Source organism: Trichosurus vulpecula, chromosome 1, assembly GCF_011100635.1.
Source record: "Trichosurus vulpecula isolate mTriVul1 chromosome 1, mTriVul1.pri, whole genome shotgun sequence".
Taxonomy (NCBI): Eukaryota; Metazoa; Chordata; class Mammalia; order Diprotodontia; family Phalangeridae; genus Trichosurus; species Trichosurus vulpecula.
Genome location: NC_050573.1, coordinates 213,102,561 through 213,123,286, shown reverse-complemented (window position 1 = coordinate 213,123,286; position 20,726 = coordinate 213,102,561). Strand labels below are relative to the sequence as shown.

Here is a 20,726-nt window from a genome sequence, read left to right as displayed (position 1 = left end):
ATTCTTACCAAGACTGGATTTATCTTTACCTTCTCAATTAAATACTCCATATATGCATTATAAAATCATAATAAAAGGTCATTCTTCTATGAACTACACCAGAATATTATTTAGATATTATCGCATAAATTCTAATGTCATGATTTTTTGAGATAGCATTCTAGAACTGGAGGCAGTACAGTTCTGGGCCCAGTCTCTGCCTTATATAATTAATTACTAGCTGTACAACAATAGGCATTTTTCTTAAGCTCACTGAACCTCAGGTGCCTCAGGTATGAATGGGGATAATGATATGAGGAGAACTAACCTCATTGTGCTACTATGAAGGTTACATGAAATCATGCATTGAAATGAAATAATGCATATAAATTATGCACTAGCTAAGAATAAGCAATTACTATTTACAAAGTTTCCAAAAATCTGAGGTGACAAGTTTTTAAAAATGACTTTAAAATTTTAAATTTCGAACACCAGGAATCTTTACAACTAATATGGTATCTTTTTCTTGATATTTGTGTCCTTCCACTCAAGAAGCCTAGTTTTAATGTGACTTATAATTGCAAGACTAATGTGAGCAAAATCAGTTCCTCCTTAAACTCAAGTCCTCTACTCCATGTTTTCCATTTATCTTTATATTTTAGGTCATGTAAGTGAAGAGCTCAGTTTCACTGTTTTGTTCTAAACCTAATTATATCTTAATATGTCACCTTGTTCTCCTTCATCTTTTCATTCCATTGATTTTTACTTATTACTCATTGCTTCTTGTAATTTCTGGTATCAAAACAAACTAAATATATACCTTAAGTCTGAGTTTTAGATTTTGTTTTAGAAAGATAGTTTTTGAAATCGTATTTCAGAAGGTCCAATAAGTTCTTTCACCACAACATATTGATCTTTCCATGGAATCATCTTTGAGCCCTTGGTAAGCTTGAGCAACACCTCATGCCACACATGACATAGTACTTAGAAATAACAAAAGTATAGAAAATGGCTAAACCTTCATCATCTTCCTGGAATCCCACAAAGTTTGATTTATCAATTGACTCAGCTTATTGCTTTCATTTGTCTATGCCTAGTTTCCTAGGAGGTATTGGTCCATTTTTTTAAATTAACTTCAAGTACTTTGCAATTAGCTATTAGAAAATGACAGATTTTTGAATATTAAAAAATGAACATCCTCAGGGAAATGTTCTTCCTTCATTTGAAGCAAACAAAGGTTGAAAATATGGAAATATACTATAACAAGGACCTGTCTATTAGTGAGGTCAACAGTGAATGAGTGGAACCTGGAGGAGACGTCAGGGGAGAAGCAAGCAGGCTCCAAAATGAAACTTAATTTTACTTCACAATTTTGCTTAGGGCTTGCTTAGGGAAGTGATATCTGCTCACTTTCTATTTGTATCTAAAAGTAAATCATTTTGATATTTAGAACCCTGTAGGACCTGAAACTTGATTGTCTTCAATCATCAGCAAAAAAAAAAAAACCTGTCACAATATTTTACCATATGCAAGTTGAACTTTTAAAACCAAGTGCAGATTTTTCAGTGACACATTGCAGCTCTGATTCCTTTGTTCCATCCTTTTGTTGATTTTATTGAGGTGTAGTGTAGTAGTAGTGGGTTCAATGTGGGACTTTCAATTCGGAAGACCTATGTTCAAATCCTACCTCAGACTCTGTGTGACCATGGAAGTCACTTTTAACCTCTCTGTGCCTTTCTTTCTTCAGCTGTAAAAGAATGGGATTGTACATGTCTGTAAGACCCCTTCCAGCTCTGCATTGATGTTCCTATGAATTTATCAGAATGAGATCTCATGTTCTGGTTAGGCCTGTAGAGGTATCTCAAAACAAAAGAGCTAAGCCAAAGCTGTCACTTGGGCCTCTTCCATGACTCATTGAAATTTGCCCCTCTCCTCTTAAAAAAGGAGGTTTTCTTTCCCAGATTGCCTTCCCTTTCTAGTAACAAAATTTGAAATATCATGTACTCATTTCTTTTACTTAAAATTTATAGTGTATTCTGATCTTTGCCTCAAACATGAAAAGACTGTGGGCTACCTAGACACGCACAAAACTTTTGATTTAGGTAGAGAGCCAAACCTCTCTCTACATGTCAGGAATTTGCCTAAACTAGGGATTCAGAGATATTGCTATTATATTAATAATATTTCATCATATATAATCTATGGAAAATAGAGAAAAGTAAACATGTGGAATTGAGGACCATTATATATCCCCTAGGCTTAAAAGAAAGCCAACTTAAGATGTGGCTGATTAAATCAAGTAAATTACATTTAATTCATTGCCCTGTCACTTAATTCCATGTCCTTAGGACATTGTCCTGTCCTAGTTCATTGTCCTCCTGTCTGTATTCATTCATCTTATTTTATTTTTCTATTTATTCATCTCTTTCCATTTATTCTTTATCATTCTCTATTTTTTTATTTTTATCTCATCATTGCCATATAATTTTGAAAGCCAACATTTCACACAAATATTGAATTTTCAAGGTTTATGAAAACCTTTCCTTATATTACTATGCTTTGGAAGTAATTATCCTGATTATAGAGAAAAGAAAGCTGACACTCAGAAAGTTTCTGTAATTTATTAGTAGATCCTATCACTTGTAAATATCAAAAGACCTCAACCAGATCTTCCAAATCCAATTAAAGTGAACTGGTCCAATATAATATATTCCCTGAATTTTAACTTAAATATCCTGTGTTTTATCTTCATAAAGCTAGGTATGCATCAGTCACATCTTCTGTAAACAGAGAGAGCAATCCACTTGGGATTTTGATTTTAAAATATCACTCAGCTGGCAGATTCCTATTAAGAGGATTAAGAAGAAATAGCACCAAGAGAAGAAAGTGAGTGGCCATAAGATAAATTAATTCAACTATGGAGGCATAAAGGGGAGAAAAAGTCATCAAGTGAATCAAGGCAGAGCTATGATGATTATAAAATGGAGGGGGAGGAGGAAATGTTGATGTAATGTATATTTCCTTCCTTCCTTTTCTATTTTGCTGTTTGTTAATGAAAATTCATTCAACTTAAAAAAAATCTCCCAAATACTTGTCTCTTTTATTGCCACCATGTTTATAATACTTTTTTTTTTTTTTGCACAACCCCAGTTTTCATTGATTTGCAAAATAATGTTTGGGTGCATTTTCTTTAGGCAAACTGAAATGCACTTTTGTCTACGTTGATTATATTAACTATGATGGTTTTTTTTAAATTTGCATCCCATATGAATGTACATGAAATGTTTTAAAATATGTTTTATTAAAGTTCTTCTTCTTTATAGTAAAGTCATTTCTGGAAGTCCCTCCTCAGTTGAACTCTCCCTATAAAAAAGAAATGCTGCAAAGTGAAGAGATTGGACTTGATGATATCTAAAATCCTTTCTATCCTTTTCCTGCAGTCTAAGTAATACAAGTACAATGAATCAAACAAATACATCCAATATAATAGCTGCATCTGATGATATTAAAAGCATTCCTTCTTTGGCAGGAGCAATGTCTTAACTATCGATGAAAATCAAATTAATTTTCCCTAAAAAAGGTTTTGAAATCATCCTTGAGACCTGATTGACTCAGGGAGTAGAAACTATTGACATGCTGGTCATTCAAATACAAAATAACCACCAGGAGCTCTAGGTACTCTCTCATAATTGATTGGTAAACCACAAGGGGCAACTCAGGTAGGGCACCTTCACTAATCTGAATCTACTTGGGGGGATCCTCTATACCTATCCTTATTGAGATCCTTCTCATACTATTAATCAGTAAATATACTTTCGTGAAATGTTGAATCACTTACTATTTTCTCATTTATTCAAATACCAAATGTCAACTATCAAGGAACATACCTGAAATAAGACCTAGTCCAGAACACTCCCCTAGTAGACCCAGTAAACTTTTCATATTCTGTTCTCCAGAACTTTCATTGTTTTTCAGTTGCCCAAGTTCAATATGAATATCCTTTCAGTATTTTTTCATATCACTTCAAACATACCTTATGCAATCAATAAAAAACTATCCATTTTCTTAGTGAATCTCATGAAGTCAGAATAATTTAGTGTCAGAGTAGACTTTTCTCTTTTTTCCTGCTAGAGAAATAATGCTTAGACTGTATATTTTGTATATATAACTTAAGAGCATATGTAAGTCTCATAAATCCAAAGTGGAATTAGAAATAAATTTTAGAAACTTTCAAAATTCTTAATTTGGGAAAATTTGGCTATGAAAGTTGAAACTTGAAGTAGAATAAAAAGCACTAGACAGAATTGAGATCTGGGTTCAAGTCTGAACTGCATCCCTCTACATGAAGCAGATCTTTAAAAAGCACTTAAATTTCTCTAGGTTGGGCTACATCAGAACTGCTTAAACTTTTTCCACTCAGTACCCTAAGCAGCTTTCATTGGTATTGTGTGGCCTAAGGGCATGTTCTTTTATATGGCAAATAAACCCTTCCCCTGCCTCACAAGTTGGAGAATTACTTTCTCTGACATATATAGTACTTCACCACCAAACCATTTCAAGTGTGCCTCCTTTTATAAGACCAATGCTTGACAGACTAGCGAACAATACAGTTACACACTAGAGATAGCTAAAGGTGACCCAAAGAAACCAAAAGTCAAAATGTCTGCTTATGCCTTCTTTGTACAAACATGCCATGAGGAACATAAGAAAAAAAATCCTGAAGTTTCTGTCAGTTTTGCAGAATTTTCAAAGAAGTGTTCAGGAAGATGGAAGAATATGTCTGGAAAGGAAAAATCCAAGTTTGATGAAATGGCAAGTTGCTAAGTTGCGGTATGACAGGGAGATGAAGGATTATGGACCAGCTAAAGGAGGGGGAAAAAGGATCCTAATGCTCCCAAATGGCCCCGGTCTGGGTTCTTCCTATTCTGTTCAGAATTTCGCCCCAAGATAAAATCTACAAACCCTGGGATATCCATTGGGGATGTAGCAAAAAAACTTGGTGAGATGTGGAATAATCTGAGTAACAGTGAAAAGCAGCCATACAACAATAAGGCAGCAAAACTGAAGGAAAAATATGAAAAGGATGTTGCTGATTACAAATCCAAAGGAAAGTTTAATAGTGCAAAGGGAATACCTAAAGCTTCCTGGAAAATGGTAGAGGAGGAAGAAGAGGAAGAAGAGGAGGATAAAACTACATTATTTGTCTTAAATACCACAGAGTTGGGAAAACAATACAGCACCTTTATTGATACAGTGTCTACTGCATTTTGTAGCATTTAACTTTTAAAATTGGAAACAGGTGCTCTAGAAATTTTACCTGGTTTATGTGTCATGAAACTGTATCAAAGTTGTATATATTTCCAAACATTTTTGAAATGAAAAGGAAATTTAGTGTTTTCCTCTCTCTGTGCACTTTGCTGTTGCTATAACAAAACATTTTTTTAAAATTACAGGCTTTTGTGTGTGATAAATATGGTTATTGATTAGAAATCCCAGGATGTAAACTTAAACTCTCTCTGTATATCTGGAGAGGAGGGGGTATGTAAATATCTCCACACACTCATATAAACATATACCCACATGTAAGTATGTGTCTTTATATGTACTAGACAAATTCTTCTCATAAATGTTTGGAAATATGACACCTTAGAAAGGGAAAATTAATTTGGATCTTTCATTAGGTGCCATGGCCCAAAGCATGCACTGTTAGAGTAGCTTTATATGATGACTGTCCATCTAGCTTAAAGTTGTCATTTTGTATATAGTGAAATAGCAGTCTGCTGCCATTCTTAGATGTGGCAAGGGGGTAGGGTTTCAGCTGGCATGAAAAATGGTTTTTTGGTTGTGGTTGTTAAATGCTGTCATTTTAAAATGGAAACTTTTTTTAAAAAACTAAGGGACAATGCAGCAATGGAAGTTGACATTCTATAACTAATACTTGGTACATTTTGTTGATTTTTTTTGTATGTTTAGAATGCTAAAATGTTTTCCAAACTAAATAAACAATATTAACATTTTTAAAATTTTTTTACAAGATTGACAATTGTTGGTAATTTTTTAAGGAAACATCAAAACCATTTACTAGATTATTGTAGGATTTTTAGTAGGCTAAGAACACATCTAGGAAATCCGCTGATGTAAAACCAAACTTCTAATAAAATATACAACAAACATTGCTAAGGTGATGAGGTTTCCCTAACTCCAAAAGATAAACATAAGCGGTAATTAACACTGGTATCTAATTTAGCTTAATAAGTGATTTTGCTACTTTATTTATAGACAAGTATTGGGCTGAAGTACAAAATTTTAATTTATTAGTTTCAAGTAAAAAAAAGATTATACATGAGAAAGCATTAGAAAATGGATGAATTAAATTTTTTAATCTTACACTATTCAGCTTTTTATCAAAGAGAAGCTTTATAAAATTGCTTAATTGTGCTGAGTCAGTAGTTTCTCTTATAAGACCTGTACTTGGACAGGAACCCAGTAGTATTAACCTTGGTAAAATTTTAAAATCTGAACTACAATTGTAAATGTTTGATCAATCTACTTCAAATACTTTAGAACAGCTTATTCTACATGTGAATGTAAAGATGAGGTTTAAAATAACATAATTATCAATATTATGGGTTAATTCAACCTAGGAATTAAAAATTTGATGTGTTCACTTTACTTGGAAGTATTTGCAGAGCATTAGAGCTGATAAAAGCAGACATGGTGATTATAAAAAACCTCAGAATAATTAAAACTTTAACTCAGTAAAAAAAAGACTGATGCTTTCTGTTGTAATTTTCCTTTTCCTTAATAACTTGTCAAATTCTAATTTTAAACTTTTATTATATTTTTGCTTCTACATCACCTTCATCTCTCAATACACTCCATTTTATAAAAACTGTGTTTAAACATGATAAGGATTGATATAGACTTAAAAAATCAAAAAAATGGCTGATTCTTCATGTATTTAAATCATTTATAGTGATTACATTTCTTCTACTTGGCAACAAGGACTAATGAGTAGAAGTTTCAGGGGGCAGATTTAAGCTAACATTGTGCTGCTTTGGCATGCAGCAGGTTCACACTCAGTGGATGTCCTTCAGCAAAGGCTGAAAGACTACTTCTCAGGGACATTGTATTAGGGAACTGGAGTTCATATGCAGGTCAGATTAGATGGTGTTTGAGGTCCCTTCCACCTGAGACTCTCTGATTCCATGGATCTGACAAATGTTTGTTTATCCCTACTATTTGCAAGGGACCACGTATCAAGGATATGATAAAATAAGACATGGTCCCTGTTCTTGATGATCTCACAAGTTAGTTTAAATGTTCTCTAAGGCCTCTTCCCTCTATGACAGTCAATCAAAACTTTTCACATTTAACTAATGTAAGTAAAATACAATACAAGAAAAAAGAGAAATCCAAACCAAGTGCTTCGAGAACTACTTCACAATTTGGGCTATAAAGTTGGCCTATTACTTCTGGCTATGATAGGAAAGGTCAAATCAGTAAGCATTTATTAAGTGCCTACTTGGTGACAGACACTGTACTAAGTGCCAGGAATAGAAAGAAAGATAAAATACATTCCTGGCCCTCAAGGAGCTCACAATCCAGTTGTTGGGATGTGTGGAGAAAATCACATGAACTGAAAGAGGAAAAAGAGAGATGAAATTGTGAAAGAGATTTTAAGGGCTTGGTAACATAAGATTATATGGAGAGGTTTTTGACACAAAGTTGGGGGTGGGGCCTGGAGGCAGGAAGAGTGGAATATTAGAAGACTGAAAGAGCACAATAGTGTGACATAGCAGTCAGAAAAGCTAATGTGACCTTGAGCTACATCAAGAGATATATTTTCCAGAAATAAGGAGGCAATCCATTCTACTGCAATCTCTCTGGGTCAGACTAATTCTGGAAATAAGAGCACTAAATGTCTCAATTTTGGTCTGTGCTGGTCAAAAAGTCTTAGTGTAACTTTAAGCTTTAATCAATTAAAACAATTAAAACTTTTGGGACACCCTGTATAAGTAGCATAAAGGAAGGAATGTATTAGTAAGGGGACCTCTGGGTTTATCTGTGCCTTTCCCCTTGAAGAATCTTATATAGACCACAAAATACATTGAACTTGAAACAATATTACATGGATCACCTGGGAGAATTCCCATATCTGTCAACTTGCAGATATAAAAAATTCTAAAAATGGAGGGGGAGGTGTTCCCTCAGGGTTACATGAAATATTATCTTCAGTCCCAGATGCCACAATGTGAGAAGGATATTGATAAGGATATTGGAAAAATAACCAGGGCAAGTGGCATTGGGAAGTGCCTCCAGTTTGTTCCATATGAGAATCTGGTGAAATTGAAGATTTTTAGCCCAGAAAAGGGAAAACTTAGTGGAGACGTGATACCTATCTTCAGGTATTAAAGGGCTATTGTGTAGAATCAATTTTCAAGTAGTTATTAAATACCCACTATGTTCCTGGCAGTGTGCTAGTTTCTGGGGATACCCAGGGAAGACAGTATATTTGTAGAAAAGCACAGAATCCATGTTACGGGCTAGTCAAACCATCCCCACCATCTTGGCCACCATCAGAGCCCAATGGAGAAAGCCCAGGACCCTGAACCTAAGAGACCTGGAAATAGCAGTGTTCCCTGGGTGATAACTATTTCTAGACTAACCCATAGAGTTATCATTGAAGGGAAACTGTGGAGAAGGGGCCTACCTTCCTCATCATTACAGCTGGTGACCAACTGTCATCAAGTTTATGAACCTTTGAGTGATGATGTTCCTTAGACCACCTGTTCTGAATCTAACCAAGACCTCATAGCCATCTTCTGGAGAATCAACTCCTGTTGATTGTTGAGAGGATCCAGCCATACATACCAGTTGTCAATAAGGTGTTGCCCATAGGGCAGGCAAGCTGGCCTAGCTGAATCTAGGTACCCTGAGAGAGAAAGAGAGGAGGAGGAGGAAACAGGGGCCAGAGAAGTGAAACCATCACTACCATCTTGATTACTTTGTCCCTTCAGATTCTGATAAAGAAACCCCAAGACTCTAAACCCAAAAGTCTTGGGAATAAGAGCATTAAATAGTGGTATTAAAGAAAAGGCATTAACATTTGCTTCATTGCTACACCATAAGGGCCATGGAACTTTTCCATCTGACTTGAAGCTGAAAATTTTAATACATATTGTCTCCCCCCATTAGAATGTGAACTGCTTAAGAGTAAGGACTCTTTATTTTCTATTTGTCTCTCCAATGCTTTATACATAATAAGCACTTAATAAATACTTTGCTTATTCATTCATCCATTCTTTAAAAACTGATGTGATTCTAGACAAGGTCTGCCTCAGTTGACTAAGGGATTGCATTACATATCATAAAGTTAGCTTGAGAAGGCTATTCCACAAGTTGAGGTACATGTGAATAGCTGGTGAAACATATGAAAATAGAAGAGCATTCTGGAAAGATCATGGAGTAACTCAGAAAATTCCAAGCTCTCAACATTTTCTCCCACAAAAGAAATGAAATAGCACTTCAGGCTGGATACAGAGAGGAAAAAATAAATATGAGTTCCTGATGAAAAGGCCAGAGCTCAATGGAAAATTTGATCTTCAAATAAAAAACTCAAGAGAGACATAAAAAGGTAAACAGGGGGAAAAAAACCATGTTAATCAATAAGGGCAAATTGTTTACATCCTTATATAGGATTATATTTTTTATATGTGTGTTTTATACATATTATATATGTATCAATCTTGAGAATAGTACAGTTATTACAACAATTGAAAGGTATATACATAGACTAAGGGTGTCAGTATAAAATAACTGATACAATGATAAAAAACATAATTAGGGGATGTAAAGGGATGGTTCTGGGAGAAGAGGTAAGGAAGTAGTAGAAAAGGGTAAATTACATCATATGAAGAAGCAGAAAAATATGTTGTAATGGAAGGAAAATAGGGAGAAGAGCAGTATTTGAGCTTTACTCTCATTTATTTGGTTCAAGAAGGGAATAACATACTCTGATATTTATAGAAATCAAACTTGTCCTACAGCCAGTAGGAGGAGAAAGGAGAAAGAAAAGGGGGGGGGTTGGAAGGGAGGGAGGGAAGAAGCAGCAAGGGGGAAAGGGTAAGATAAGGGAGGGGAATCAATAGGGAGGTAAACTGAGGAAGGCAGCAGTCAAAAGCAAAACTCTTGAGGAGTAGAAGGGAGAAATAAAAACATAAACAGGGTGGGAAATAGGATAGAGAAAAAGACACAGATAGTAATGATAACTGTGAATGTGAATAGAATGAACTCTTACCATGAAATGCAGGAGGATAGCAGAATGGACTAAAAACTATAATCCTACAGTATGTGCTTTACAAGAAACACATTTGCAATGGGGATATGCACAGAGTAAAGGTAAAAGACTGGAGTAGAATATATTGTGCTTCAGCTAAAGTAAAAAAAGCAGATATAGCAATCCTAATCTCAGACAAAGCAAAAGCAAAGATAGATCTAAGTAAAAGAGATAAGGAAGGACACTATATCTGCTAAAAGGCACCATAAACCATGAAGCAATATCATTACTTAACATATATGCACAAGTAGTATAGCATGCAGATTCTTAAAGGAGAAGTTAAGGAAGAAATAGATAGCAAAACTATACTAGTGGGGGACCTCAAACTCCCTGCCCCTGAACTAGATAAATCAAACCTCAAAATAAACAAGAAAAAAGTTAAGGAGGTGAATAGAATTTTGGAAAAAGCAGATATGATAGACCTCTGGAGGAAGCTGAATGGAAATAAAAAGGCATATGCTTTTGACTCAGCAGTACGTGGCACATATTCAAAAACTGACCATGTACTGGGGCATTAAAAACCTCACAGTCCAGTGCAGAAAGGCAGAAATAGTCAATGCATCCTTTTCAGATCACGATGCAATAATTATTTATAATAAAGGACTATGGAAAGATATACTAAATATTAAATGGAAACTAAATAATCTAATTCTAAAGAATAAGTGGGCCAAAGAACAAATCATAGAAATAATTAATAACTTTATTCAAGAGAATAACAACAATTAGACAACATACCAAAACTTATGGGACACAGCAAAAGCCATTCTTAGGGGAAGTTTTATATCTCTAAATGCTTACATGAACAAAATAGATAAAAAGGAAATCAATGAATTGGGCAGGCAACTGAAAAAGCTAGAAAAAGAACAAATTGAAAATCCCTAATTAAATACCAAATTAGAAATACTGAAAACCAAAGGAGAGATTAATAAAATTGAAATCAAGAAAACTACTGAATGAATAAATAAAACTAAGAGCTGCTTTTACAAAAAACCAATAAAATTGATAAACCCTTGGTCAATTTGATTTAAAAAAAGAAAGAAGAAAACAAATTACCAGCAACCAAAATGAAAAGGGTGAACTTACCTCCAATGAAGAGGAAGTTAAAACAATAATTAGGAATTATTTTGCCCAATTATATGCCCATAAATTTGACAACCTTAGGGAAATGGATGAATATTTACAAAAATATAAATTTCCCAGGTTAACAGAAGAGGAAACAAAATACCTAAATAACCCCATCTCAAAAAAAGAAATTGAGCGAGTCATCAATGAACTACCTATGAAAAATCTCCAGGGCCAGATGGTTCTACGTGAGAATTCTATCAAACATTTAAGGAATAATTAATACCCATAGTTTATAGACTATTTGGGAAAATAGGCGAAGAAAGTGTCCTACCAAATTCTTTTTATGACACAAATATGGTACAAATACCTTCCCTAATGAATATTGATACAAAAATTTTAAATAAAATATTAGCAAAAAGATTGCAGCAACTTATGAGAATAATAAACTATGACTAGGTAGGATTTATTCCAGTAATGCAACGCTGGTTCAATGTTAGGTAAATTACCAGCATAATTGATTATATCAACAACAAAACTAGCAGAAACCATATGATTATCTCAATAGATGTAGAAAAAGCTTTCGACATATAGTTTGATTTAGGTAGATGCTACTAATGATTTTAAGAAGGACTCAATTTATTTCTATGCTTTCTAGTGTTTTTAATAGGAACCTAAATCAGCAGGCATTATAGGGAATGGGGATAAGCTAAATGCATTCCCAGTGAGATCGGGGGTGAGACAAGGATGTCCTTTGTCACCTCTATTATTCAATTTGGTACTAGAAATGTTAGCTTTAGCAATAAGAGAAGAAAAAGATATTGAAGGAATTAGAATAGGCAAAGAAGAAACTAAATTGTCATTCTTTGCAGATGATATCATGATTTACTTAGAGATTCCTAGATAATCAAGTAAAAAATAAATAATAATATATAATATTACTGAAATATTAAATAATATTGAAATAACAAATAACTTTAGCAAAGTTGCAGGATATAAAATGAACTCACATAAATCCTTGGCATTCCTATACATTACTAACAAAGCCTAACAGCAAGAGATAGAAAGAGAAATTCCATTTAAAGTTACTGTGGACACTATAAAATGTTTGGGAGTCTACCTGCCAAGACAAACCCAGGACCTATATGAACACAATTGCAAAACATTCTTCACACAAATAAAGTCAGATCTAAATAAATGGAAAAATATCAGTTGCTTATGGTTAAGCTGAGCTAATATAATAAAAATGACAATTCCACCTAAATTAGTTTAATTATTGAGTGCCATACCAATCAAACTACCAAAAAATTATTTTACAGAGCTGGATAAAATAATAAAATTCCCTGGAAGAACAAAAGGTCTAGAATATCAAAGGAATTAATGAAAAGAAATGCTAGGGAAGGTAGCCTAGTCATAGCAGATATTAAACTGTATTATAAAGCGGCAGTCATCAAAACTACTTGGTACTGGCTAAGAAACAGAGTGGTGGATCCATGGAATAGGTTAGGTACAGAAGACATAGTATTCAATGATTATAGCAATCTACTCTTTGATGAACCCAAAGAATCCAGCTTCTGGGTTAAGAATTCACTATTTCACAAAAACTGCTGGGAAAATTGGAAAATGGTATGGCAGAAACTGGGCATAGACCAATATCTTATGCCATATACCAAAATAAAGTCAAAATAGGTTCATGATTTAGGAATAAAGGATGATACTATAAGCAATTTGGAAGAGCAAGGAATAGTTTACCTGTCAGATTTATGGGAAAGGGAAGAATTCATGACCCAACAAGGGACAGAGATCATTACAAAATGCAAAATGGGTAATTTTGATTATGTTAAGTTGAAAGTTTTTGTATAAACAAAGCCAATGCAACAAAGATTTGGAGGGAAGCAGAAAATTGGGAAAAAATCTTTACAACCAGTGTCTCTGATAAAAGCCTCATCTAAAATATACAGGGAACTGAATAAAATTTATAGGAATACAAGTCATTCCCTAATTGAGAAATGGTCAAAGGATATGAACAGGCAGCTTTCAGAGGAAGAAATTAAAGCCATCTATAGTCATATGAAAAAATGTTCTAATCACCATTGATTAGAGAAATCCAAATCAATGTAACTCTTAGGTGCCACATCTCTCCTGTCAGATTGACTAACATGACAAAACAGGAAAATGACAAATGTTGGAGAGGATGTGGGAAAATTGGAACATTGATACCTTGTTGGTGGAGTTGTGAACTGATACAGCCATTCTGGAGATCAATTTGGAACTATGCCCAAAGGGCTATAAAAATGTGCATAATCTTTGACCCAGCAATACCACTTCTAAGGCTAAATCCCAAAGAGATCACACAAGTGGGAAAGGGACCTGTATGTACAAAAAATATTTATAGCATCTCTTTTTGTGGTGGAAAGAATTGGAAATCAAGGGGATACCCATCATTTGGGAATGGCTAAACAAATTGTGGCATATGATTGTAATAGAATACTATTGTGCTATAAGAAATGAGGAGCAGACGGACTTCATTACAACCTGGAATGACTTATATGAACTGATGCTGAGTGAGGGGAGCAGAACCAGGAGATCAATATACACAATTACAGACACGTATATCTGTAAGGACTAACTTTGATACACTTGACTCCTCTCATCAATGGACAGTTCAAAGATAGCCCCAAAAGACTCATGATGGAAAAAGCTGTCCATATGCAGAGAAAGAATTGTGGAGTCTGAATGCAGATTGAAGAAAAGTATTTGCTCTCTTTTTTTCCTTCTTTTTTGGTTTCATTTTTTGATTCTCATGATTCATTCTATTGGTTATAATTCTTCTTTACAACTGGACCATTATATAAATAATTTCAATGTGGAGGGAAATATAAGGGAGGAGGGTTGTTAGTTCTGAAAACCTACTTTCATCAGGAATGGTTTCAAGAGAGAACAATACATATATATCTAGCAGAGTATAAAAGTCTTCTAAATTCAGAAATAAAATACTAAGGGTATAGGGAGGGAGGAGAGCATAAGGGAAGGATTTTTAGAGGGGAGGGTGAGGGAGTAGGTTAAAGGGGGATATAGAGGGGTGTTTAGATTAATGGGAATGGGAGAACAAGGAAGGGATCCTTGGAAGGGGATAGGTTAAGTAGTAGGAGGGCAAGATAGAGGATAGAAGTAAAGTAGAGAAATTAGGAAGGATAGGAAATTAGAGATATGCACAAACATAAAAGCAAAGATCAGAAGTAGAATTTGTTAGGGAAAATATGTGTCTTTATATGTATGCAAACATATGTATATGTATGTGTATATGTATATCTATATATAAACATATCCTTACTTAATTGTAGCCTTTGGAAGGGAGAGAAGGGAAAAGAACAAAGTAAAAAGTATACAGCAGAGAACAAAATAATACTAACAAGGAAACAAAGAAATATGGACAGCTCTCAACATAATACATAGTATTTATTATATAGTCTTTCTTGAAATGGAAATATATTGCTATATTTTTTGAATCCTCTCTTAGATTTTGCTGTGCATATGACATGCTTTTTTTCTTAATTTATATTTGTTTTAATATTTAAGTTTATAATAAGCTTCTTTTTCTTTTCTTATCATGTATTTAAGTTTCAATAGTTTTTTTTTGAAAAGGGGAAAAAAAGAAAAATATGAGAATAGATTATGGATTTCTGGACCACAATTTAAAATATAGCTCTGACAGTTACCTGGATAGGGGTGGAATGGGCTTAAAAATGATCGTATTTGTCTATGGCCTATTCAAAATATTCTGAACCTGAAAAGGAAGATACACCGAGAAAACTCTCCAAGTAAATTGATCACAGTAAATAACATAGAAGGTATATATAATCTAAGAAGAGGAATAGCAGGTGAAACATCCAGAAATTTAGAGTAGAGTGAAGAAAGGAAGTAGCCAACAATAAAAGCTATGTTGCCACATGACTTTACACAAATACACAAAATATGTGTAACCAATAAGGCATACTAAAAATCCTAACAAAAAAATAAATTTAATCAGCCAATTAACATTTATTAAGTGCCTATTATGTTCCAGACATCTTGCTAAGGGAATACAAAGAAAGAAAAGATGATCCCTGACTTTGAGAAGCTCACAGTCTAAAGGGGCAAACAACAATCAAATAACTATATTCGGACCAGGTATATACAGGATAAATAGCAAATAATTAACAAAAAGAAGGCACTAGGATTAAGAGATATTAGGATAGGCTTCCTGTAGAATGTGAGTTTTAAGGTGGGCCTTGAAGGAAGCTAATGAAATCAAGAGGCAGAGATTAGAAGGCAAAGAATTCCAGGCATGGGGACAATCAGAGAAAATGCCTGGAGTCTCAGAATATCTTGTGCAACAAGACTGGTGTCACTGGATCAAAGAGACATGAGAGAAGTTTAAAGTGTAAGAATACTGAAAAGGTAAGAGACAACTAGGTTGTGAAGGTATTTGAAAGCCAAACAGAAGATTGTTTTAAATTTTATAACTGAAGTGATAGAAAGCCTCTGGAGTTTATTGAGTATATTTGAGGGGAGTAGGGGGAAATGACATGATCAGACCTAGGCTTTAGAAAAATTATTTTGGTGGCTGAGTGGAGGATGAACAAGAGTGTAGAGAGCCTAGTGGCAGGCAGACCAGCTAGTAAGTCACAGTAATAGTCCAGATGTGAGGATGTGAGGGCCTCTACCAGGATGGTGGCCATAAGACTTGGTGGCATGAAACCCATTCCTAATGTCTCTGAAACTACAATAGTCATGGTTGACTTCAGTGATGGAAGAAAAAAAGAAAAGAAATGTGAGAAGTGTATGTTAGTTGAGTTCAAGCATTTGAAGGACTGTCAAACCATGAGTGAATAATTTGTTCTGTTTAGCCCCAGAGGCAAAATGAGAAGCAATGGGTGGAAGTTACAAGGGAAGGAATTTAGGTTTGATGTTAGGGAAAACAACAATAAAAAACAACTTCCTAACAGTTAGAATTATCCAAAAATCAGAGTTCAGGACATATAGGAGAGCTTCTGGCAAAGGCTGGAAGACCACTCATTAGGTATATTTTAGAGGGATTCTTGTTCATGTATACCTGGGACTAGATGACCTCTGAGGTTGCTTCCTACTATGAAATTCTGTGATTCAGTGAAGTCTTGCTATGTCTTTGTTCTTTGACACAGATTCTCTGATGAAAATATTTAGATTCTGGAACTGGCAGAGAATATTCGGAGCCTCTGGTTGCTTGTTTTTCTTTTGCAAATGTTACCACCATATCATCCACAATAAAGGCTCCAAGATATCTGGAGATATTAGTATCTCTGGATATGAATAGCATTAAAATATTAATATTATTGCACTGCATAATATAATATGACAAAGCACAATATTATGTGTTACATTATTATATTAATGTCTCTAGATATTTTGGGTCATCTATTGTGAATTGTATAATTAACAGTGAAAAGCATAGGTAGCCTCAAGGAGAAACAGAAAAGGAAGAAAATGTGTGATTCCTATTTTATGTATTTTCTTGACTCAATTCTTTGAGGGCCCTAGTATACTTGAATTTCTGTGATATGAAGCCAATGCTTTTGACTTTATTGTCAGTGATTTCATTGGCTTTTAGGTGTTGAGATGGGGTAGGAATAGAGCATGATACATTTCATTTTGAATATTTTTATTACTTATTTCTTAAATCTGCTAGATGGAGAATATGTTTTTGAGGTTTTTTAGAATTTTTTGAAGTGGATCATGTAATCAGCCCTCATTCTTATTTTATATCTTAGAGGGATTTAATCTAAATGTGAAATGCCATTTTACAGTCAGTGGATTCTATATATGTTTTATGGAACAAGATTTTTAATAAAATCTGGGTTGTTTGAGTTTCATTTGTTGAAATAATTTCCAAGATTAGAACATAAAAATAATAGCTCTATAGTCTCTGGACTGTATGCTCATCCTTATGTTAAACTTCATTGTATCTAAACATTGTCATTTGTTAATATTTATTACCAAAAATCCTTATTAAAAATGTCTATATTATACCATTCAGTCAGATCTAGTCTAATACTGGCAAACACTGATCTTTTAAAAACCCCAGAAATCCTTATTGGCAATAAGCATTATATTCCTAGACAAACCATTTCTCTTCCAGCTGTTTGTGCACCTCTCAGAATAATTAATCTTGTAATTCTACCCTTAAAAGCTTACTTTTTTTTTATTTTGCAATATTCTACCATTTCCTTTCCCTTTTCTTAAGAAAGAAAATACTCGGTGACCTGTATTTATTTCTTAAGTGAAATTAAATTAAAATTCATTGAATTTTGTCAAGGCAATTTGTGCAACATCTCTTGAGATATCCTAGAATATTACAAAACTGTGATTGTGATTCATTTTTAAAATGAGTTCTCTTAGATTGCCATGCATGGAAAATCCTGGAAAGCAGAAATTGGGTTTTCTCCAACTTCTGGTTACTTAATAAAAACAATTTCTCTAGATGGAAAACACAGGAAACAATAAGTGGATTCGAATGCTTCAAATTCAACATGTACATTGTTCACATAGAATAAAAAATCTTCATATTTTTCCATGTGACTATCTGTGAGTCACCTTGGATATCTTGTTAAATATCTTTTGTGGCACAAAGGTACAGTGCACCTTAAGTTTATGATGTAGTCTGCATAAAATTTTATTTTAAATAATGATTATATAATCCACCTAAAATAAAGGAAATGCAAGGGAGATATATTTTTAGAATGTACTTAAGAGGCGTGGTCATTGTCTAGTTAAGATCTGCTTTCAGGTCATACTTATAACATACCAGTTGTGTGACCATCAACAGGTCATTTAATAACCTCTCAGTGCCCCCCAGAAAATTCTTTGAGTAGATAAGGTAGATGAGTTGACAATCTGAATTGGTGGAGGGAGTTTTCATTCTGGGATTTTTTTCAGTGAAATCACAGATATAGATATAGATAGGTGTGTATACATATATATATATATACATATATATGCATATATATACATATATATATACACACACATACACACAACTTGTCTGTGTGAATATATATGAATATAGATATTTATTAAAATTCGTCAAATGATGTTCAATTTCAATCATGTCCAACTCTTCATCGCCTCATTTTGTGATTTTCTTGGCAAAAATACTGAACTACCTTTGTTTTCCATTTCCTTCTCCATTCGTCACCTATAAAATAAGGAAACTGAGGCAAACAGGATTAAATCACTTTCCTGGGATCACACAGCCAGTAAGTGTCTCAGGCCAGATTTGAAAAGGAGATTGAGTCTTCCTGACTTCAGGCCCAGCACTTTATCCACTGCACCACTTAGCACCCTCATCAAAGTATGTTTTAAAAACTGCTGCATAAATGTCACTATGCTAAGCCCTGGAAAACCAAACCATTTAAATAGGAACCATTCCCTGGACTCCTAAAGTTTACCATATATAGAGGTTGGAAGGAAGGCATAATGAGGGTGGTATGTTACACACCAAAATTTATCGTCTAAAATACTACATGATAGATACTTATGAAAGGCAGAAATACTTAAAAAATTCTGTTCAATAATAAATATTGGTGCCATCAAAGAAGGTATAGTGTGGGTAGATATGAATGATTTCTGAACAACATGATGTGTATAGGTCAAAGCAATGAAATTATAAATTATTAATTACTGTTTTCATCTTACCTCCATTATCTTTTCTTTTCCCTTTCCAGAACGATTCAATGTATATCTTATGCCTACACCAAATCTAGATATTTATGGGGAATGCACAATGCAAATTACACATGAAAACATCTATCTCTGGGATATTCACAACGCCAAGGTCAAGCTGGTGATGTGGCCCCTTAGTTCGTTGAGGAGATATGGTCGTGACTCAACTTGGTTCACATTTGAGTCAGGAAGGTAAGATCTACTCGTCAATGTCAAATGGGAAGAAAAATGAGCTGCAGGTAGAGCTTTTAAGGAAAGGTGGTACTCACCATAGGCCAGGATGAACAATGTCCTACTTAAGAACAAAAAGACAAAAGAAAAATGGAGGCTATGACATGCCCGCTAATTTGTTTTGGTTTTTTTCTTTTTGATGAGCTAAGTAACTAATAAATTCCTATTGATTGTTTCATAGGAGTGACTGGGATGTCCAGCAGAATAATTTTGTCAATCGCATTGGTATCTAGCTTTGTCCATGGTATTTTTAATATTTTTCAACACCAGAGACTCCTAATAATATAGTGTTTCAGTTCCATCATGCAATATGTCTTGCCACAATGAGGATCCACTCTCCCAAAATGCATGTGTCTTTGTAATTGTATTATTAATGTGTGTTCTTCATAGAGAGGTAGTTTTGGAAACAATTTTGCATAAAATAGCTTAGAGTGTTGCTTTTTTAAGTTTGAGGTAATTTTAATACAGCATTCATTTATCCAAATTGCTTGGCTAATTGAGTTACTTCTGTGTAAATACTTCTTCCAAATGAAAAGAGATGTTGGGAGTGTACTTACCTCTAAAATAGGCAGCCCTGGTGTTATTGTTTACTGGATCTATTATCATCATTTTTTCACTATCTTAACATAGCATTCTGGCTCAGTCATTTTCACAAATGTATGCATGTGCTTCATGAGCAATAAATGTCCTTACACGTTGTTTCATACATGAGGTAGGCATACCCAGGTTAAACTATATTTGACATGAATGTTATTGTTACCTACCAGTAATAACCTTTTCATGTCTATCCATTGAGATATATTATTCAACATTCTATAGCAAAGAAGGCAAAATTTAACCTATAATTGAATCTGTAATAAAAATAAAGTGCTTGCTATGGGGTTTTAATCTATTCGACATAGATAGTTAACATTCATAGTTTGTAGGATTTATACTTAGAAGGAACATTATTAAGGATCTGATCCAATTCTTTCATTTTACATTTAAGGAAGTTGAGGCTGAGAAGTTATAGTGACACGGTTAGTAAATATAAGAGTTAGGATTTGGACTAAGATCTTTCAGATTTCCAATCTAAAACTCTATTGCCTGTAGCAGAGCAGCCTGTAGGCTATAGGCTATACATGGCCCACAACACTTTCTAGTGTTGCCTAAACCAGATCAAAATGTAGTTCCTATCTGGTTTCAATGTGTTAATGTATTAAGAAAAAAAGAAAGAAACATATGTGGTTTCCTAAGTCAATATGTAGCCCACAGGGATATTTATGTATGTGTATAGTAACCCTCATTTCTACTTGAGTTGATTACCACTGTCCTATAGCATTACTAATATTATCATTGTTACCTCCTAATACAAACTCCCTCACTTTTGGAAAGC

The 20,726-nt window shown here is 34.1% G+C and overlaps 1 protein-coding gene across 1 annotated transcript in view; it reads left to right on the top strand.

Annotated features, from left to right (window-relative positions):
- The window catches only part of DOK6 (docking protein 6), a 150,930-nt gene that overhangs the window by 13,685 nt on the left and 116,519 nt on the right, over window positions 1-20,726 (top strand). Inside the window, exon 2 of the mRNA XM_036743226.1 lies at window positions 19,123-19,312. Within this exon, the coding sequence (XP_036599121.1) occupies window positions 19,123-19,312 (190 nt within the window). The remainder of the gene's footprint in view (window positions 1-19,122; window positions 19,313-20,726) is intronic.